The sequence below is a fragment of the Elephantulus edwardii genome, unplaced genomic scaffold (genome assembly GCF_000299155.1).
Source record: "Elephantulus edwardii isolate Elephantulus edwardi_28Jun2011 unplaced genomic scaffold, EleEdw1.0 scaffold00217, whole genome shotgun sequence".
Lineage (NCBI taxonomy): Eukaryota > Metazoa > Chordata > Mammalia > Macroscelidea > Macroscelididae > Elephantulus > Elephantulus edwardii.
The window spans coordinates 4,353,441-4,358,871 of NW_006399967.1; the positions used below are offsets into that span (position 1 = coordinate 4,353,441).

General features: G+C 61.2%; 1 protein-coding gene across 1 annotated transcript in view; it reads left to right on the forward strand.

Moving 5' to 3' along the window:
- The window catches only part of RNF126 (ring finger protein 126), a 6,482-nt gene extending 2,222 nt beyond the window's left edge, over positions 1–4,260 (forward strand). The window contains exons 3-10 of the mRNA XM_006898022.1: positions 1,812–1,870; positions 2,257–2,320; positions 2,729–2,973; positions 3,095–3,163; positions 3,241–3,310; positions 3,544–3,637; positions 3,774–3,889; positions 4,111–4,260. Of these exons, the coding sequence (XP_006898084.1) occupies positions 1,812–1,870; positions 2,257–2,320; positions 2,729–2,973; positions 3,095–3,163; positions 3,241–3,310; positions 3,544–3,637; positions 3,774–3,889; positions 4,111–4,260 (867 nt within the window). The remainder of the gene's footprint in view (positions 1–1,811; positions 1,871–2,256; positions 2,321–2,728; positions 2,974–3,094; positions 3,164–3,240; positions 3,311–3,543; positions 3,638–3,773; positions 3,890–4,110) is intronic.
- The last annotated feature ends 1,171 nt before the right edge of the window (positions 4,261–5,431 follow it).

The window sequence follows — 5,431 nt, forward strand, 5'->3', positions numbered from 1 at the left end:
GGGCGGACAGGCAGTGGGTAGTGTGGCCGTAGAGGAAAGGACAGAAAGGCGGTGGACAGTGTGGCCATGGAAGGAGGGATGGACAGGCAGTGGGCTGGCTACATGGCTGTGGAGGGAGAGACAGGTCGTGCACAGGACTATGGACTGTCCCTCCCTGGCCAGGCCCTTGCAGGAAGAGCAGCAGTTCAGGGTTCCCCCCGGGAACCACACTGCTGTGTTGCTGAGGACGCAGCGCTGGGATCCAGCTGCTTGTTTCCGAAGGTGACATGTGCAGAGGGAGGTGCCGTGCTGGTCTCCCATCCCCTCGGTTGGGCACATGCTGTCTCTGGCCCCAAGACCACAACACTACAGCCCTGCAGTGTGCTGTGGGAAAGGACAGTCCTCAGGGCCCGCCTGTCCGCACTCCAGGCACAGAGGCCCAGCCTTCCAGGAGTCCCTGGGACTTCAGGGAGGGGGTTGGGCAGCCGGCACAGGGCAGAGAGGAGGCCCAGCCTGGCATCCTGGGGAGCATCCAGCGGTCAGAGCCCCGGGTGTTGAGGCTGTCCTCCATTTACAGGTGGGGAGACCGAGGCGCGAGCCGGAGGTGATGTTTGAGAGAGGCCCGACTTCGCAAGGGGGTGAGCCAGGTAGCTATCTGGGGAGGAAGGCCCTGGCAGGGGGACCGGGCACAATGCTGAGCTGACCATGACCTCCATAGGGTGACCTAGGGGGAGGAAGGTCCTGGCTGAAGGGCCAGGCACAGGATGAGCTCTGCGGGGTGACTTGTGTGGAGGAAAGTTCTGGCAGAGGGGTTGTGAGCTATGCAAGGTGACCTGTGTGGGAGGAAGGTCTCGGCAGAGCCACCGGGCATGGTGCAGAGGTAGCTGAGCGCTCCACAGTGGGACCTTTGTGGAGCAGCGGGTGAGGGAGTTTCAGGACGTGCAGCAGGGGGCAGCAGTGCCCAGGCAGCCCAGGGTGGCCACACTGAGTGAGGGCACAGTTGCGTTTACTAGGGTTAGGCCTGACTGCCCAATTTCAGCAAGGCAAGTTGAGGGAAGCAGGGTTAGACACAGCTCTGGGCACGTCTGTGGGGGTGGCCCTGGCTGGTGGAACAGTGTCACTGCCCACAGAGCCAGGGGCTCTGGCTGCCTTGCTATGTCCGTTACCTGCAGCCTGGCCTGCTGCACAGCTGAGGTCCAACTCAGGTTGGCCGAGGGTCCTAGCACACCCCAGCTGGAGAGCAGCCCTCTCCCTGGCAGCATTTCGCTCATCCTCACCCTGGTCACACGAATGATGCACTAGAGAGCACTGTCCACTTTTGCTTCCTTTTGTCCTCCTTTGCTGGCCTCCCCGTGCAGTGGCCTAGCCCTCAGGTTAGCAGTGGTCTGTGGCTGGTTCTGGGAGGGACACCAGTGCCGGGCCACCCCTGGGCTGTTCTGTGGCTGAGCTGGCTCTGGCCAGGCTCCTGGGGCTTTGTCAGTGAGCATGGGTGTCCACATGGGTGTGAGTGAGAGAAAATGGCAGACACTGGGGTTGGCATGCTGGCCCCGGAGAAGCCATGTGCTCTGGGGCTTCTGGAACATTCCAGAGAAGCCAGGGGTGCACCCTGGCCCAGGAACAATGCTGCACTTGGGATGGGGCTCTTGGCCACAGGCTTATCAGGGCCACATTCCCAGGACACTGGCGCTGTGTCCCCTGGGGCATGGCCTCCCTGCAGGAGTGAGAAGTCACGGCTGCCACCCGTCTGGGCCTGCACCTCCTTGGGCTCTAGCGCCCACTCTGGGCCGTGCTCTAAGTGCTACAGGCCTGCTCACACCCTGCTTTCCCCGCAGGACTACATCTGCCCACGGTGCGAGTCAGGCTTCATCGAGGAGCTTCCAGAAGACACCAGGTAGCAGCCCTGGGAGGCACTCAAGCAGGATGGGCCACAGGATGAAGGCAGGGAGTGGTGTTCAGGCCACTGAGTCCCAGGGCCTTGACGGAGAGAGGACAGGTGGGGCAGGGGCCGCTGGGGAGGGAGTCGAGATCATATGAAGACACACAGCTGATGCAATAGGCCAGGCCAGAGAGGCTGGTGGACAAGGGGCTCAAGGGCCACTGAGTGCAGAGATCCTGCACGTGGCTGCCAAGTGAGGGGTCTGGGTTCCTAGTCTCCTAGCCGTAAGGTCGGCTGATGGGGCTGTTGTAGTTTTTGGGACCATGGCATCCTGGGGAATGGAACTGGGGGCAGGCGAGGTGCAGCCTCAGTTCCACCTCCCACCACCTCCCTTTCCCCAGGAACTCAGAAAACGGTTCTGCACCCTCCACAGCACCCACAGATCAGAGCAGGCAGCCATTTGAGGTGAGTGGAGCTCAGAGCTGAGGTCCCATGTACCAGGACAAAGGGACACCTGTGCCCCCTCCTTTCTTCAACCTCCTTCCTCTCCATCCTCCTCCCATCCCACACCTCCATTCCTTCACTCCTTCCATCCTCCTACACTTCCATTCTCCCATCCCACACACCCTGTTCCCTACACCTTCTCCATCCTTCATCCTGTCCCCTGCATCCTTCTCCCCACCCCCGCCCTTTCTGTTCCTCCCCATCCCCTTGATCGTCCCACACACACAACACCCTTCTCCCCTCCCCAACATCACCCTTTCTGCCCACAACCTCTCCATTATCCCGTACCAACTGTTTACCCCACACCTACTCCATCCTCCCATACCCCCTTTTCCTCTGCACAACCTCCACAACTCCTATCTCCCACAGAACGTGGACCAGCACCTCTTCACACTGCCACAGGGCTATGGACAGTTCGCTTTTGGCATCTTCGATGACAGCTTTGAGATTCCCACGTTCACCCCCGGGACCCAGCCTGATGACAGCCGGGACCCCGAGAGCCGGCGGGACCGGGAACATGCTTCCCGACACCGCTATGGTGCCCGGCAGCCCCGTGCGCGCCTCACCGCCCGGCGCACCGCCAGCCGGCACGAGGGTGTCCCAACGCTGGAGGGGTGAGCGCTGGAGGGGTGAGCGTGGGCTGTAGCTGCCTCCCCACCCCTCCTGCACGCTCTTGCAGAACAGCGGGGAGATGGCGGCCCCGCCCTTGGGCGTGACGGCCCTCCTCTGTTCCAGGATCATCCAGCAGCTGGTCAACGGCATCATCACTCCTGCTACCATCCCCAACCTGGGCCTGGGCCCCTGGTGAGTAGGGGTGACCCTCCAGTATGCCCTGTCACCTGCCCCCACCCAGGCTGTGCTGAACCTCGCCTCTCTCTCAGGGGCGTCCTGCACTCAAACCCCATGGACTATGCCTGGGGGGCCAACGGCTTGGATGCCATCATCACGCAGGTAGGAGGGGATGGGGGCTCAGTGGTACCTCCCTGCAGCTGGGCCTGAGCACATCTGGGTCACAGGACTGTCCAGGCACCAGAGGCCCGGCCTCTGCCTGCTCAGCCTTGTCCTGGGGCACTTTAGGGCTGCTTCTGGGGGGGGTGCTCTCACATGCCAGGACGGGTGTCCCTGCCGTGGGGACAGGCAGGACCCAGCTAGAGCCCCCAGCACGCCCACCTCTTCTCTTTCAGCTCCTTAATCAGTTTGAAAACACAGGCCCTCCACCAGCAGACAAAGAGAAAATCGAGGCCCTCCCCACTGTCCCCGTCACAGAGGAGCACGTAGGTGCGCTTCTGTGCTGTGGGGGTGGGGTCTTCTCAAGGCATGGCACCTGGCTGCGGAGCCAGCTCTGTGTGGAGCGGGCAGCAGGCTCCCTTCGCCGAGGCCCTGACCTCTCGCTCCCCTCTCCACGCTCCGACAGGCTCCGGGCTCGAGTGCCCAGTGTGCAAAGATGACTATGCCCTGGGGGAGAGTGTGCGCCAGCTGCCTTGCAACCATCTCTTCCATGATGGCTGCATCGTGCCCTGGCTGGAGCAGGTGAGCATACCTGTCGGCCTAGGCCCCGCCCCACGCTTGCCCCAGGTCCCCCCAAACACTAGCCCCAGACCTCACTCTGATCCTGCCCAACTCTCCCCTAGGCCTTGTCCCCAGACTTTGCCCTGACCCTACCCAGGTCCCACCCCTTGTTCACCCAGGCCCCGCCCCGTGCTCCCCACAAGGCCAACATACAGACTCACCTTCTTCTGTCCCCTTCGAAGCACGACAGCTGCCCCGTCTGCCGGAAGAGCCTCACAGGACAGAACACGGCCACCAATCCGCCAGGACTAACCAGGGTGAGCTTCTCCTCCTCGTCATCATCTTCTTCCTCCAGCTCACCTAGCAACGAGAACGCCACCAGTAACTCCTGAGCCCTGCCCCGCCTGTCCCACCCCCAGAGCAAGCACAGGACCCCCCCAGCATCAGAGGGAGGGGTCGGGTGCTGAGACCCCCGGGGCCCTGGAGCGGCCTGCCTCTCCCAGCCCCACACCACATCTACGGACTTGGAGGTGTCCTGCCACCGCCCCCCGTGACCTCAGTCACGAAGGCCGGGCAGGCCCCGACCCAGGTCAGGCGAGCAGCTCGGCCACCCCTACCTGGCTGGCCTCCTGGAGGACTGGCCACCCCAGCGCGTGGCCACCTTGCGAGCGCTGTCCAGCCTCCCCTCCCCATCTGACTCTGACCTCGCCTTCTAATGTTCAACAGCGGAAAGGTTTTTATAATTTTAAATTATTACTGCTTTGAAATAAACGGACGTTTTAGCTCCTAAGCGGCCGGGCATGGTGTGTGGAGAAATGGGAAGGCTGCAAAGGGCTCTGCCCACCACCCGCCAGCCCCCCAGGTCTCGGGACCATGAGGACAGCAGCAGGTGGAAGAGTTACCGAAGAGACGTTTTAAGAGGAAAATACGTGTATTTCAAGAACTATTTAAAATACAGCGTACTGACAAAGTGAGTGGTCTGGAGTCATCTTTGTGTGAGGTGAAGCAGTCAGGGACCCGGAGAGTCCTTCTGTGCCACCCGGCTGCCTCCATGGGGCCCGACCCCTGAAGTGGCGAAATGAAAGGGCCCACTGTGTGTACCATGGCGTGCTGGGTCTGTCTGCTGCCTGAAGGCACCTTCCCACAATCAGGTCGTTGTAGTCAGCATGGTATCACAGGTGGGCAGGAGGCCGAGGGTGGGAGTCTGAAGCCAGGGCAGGGGCATTGTGGTAAGCACAGCCTCACAGGTGGGTCAGAAGCTGGGGTGGGGTGAGGGGCCAGTTACATCTCTCTTTTAAACAGTTTTCTCCCTCCTCTGTTTCAGTGCAGTACACATTATTGAATCCATCTTACTCAGTCTCTCCCCAGCCCCAAGGACAGTCCCATTCTACAACAGTGGCATCATGTAATATTTGTCCTTTTGTGACTGGGATATTTCACTCACAGGCCCTCCCTGAGCACAGTGTCCTCTCTGCCCATTTCCCAGCCTTCTCTATTGGACACACACCCTCTGGGTGGGTTTTCTTCATTGGTTCTAGAGTCAGCAATACTGACTGGTCTAGA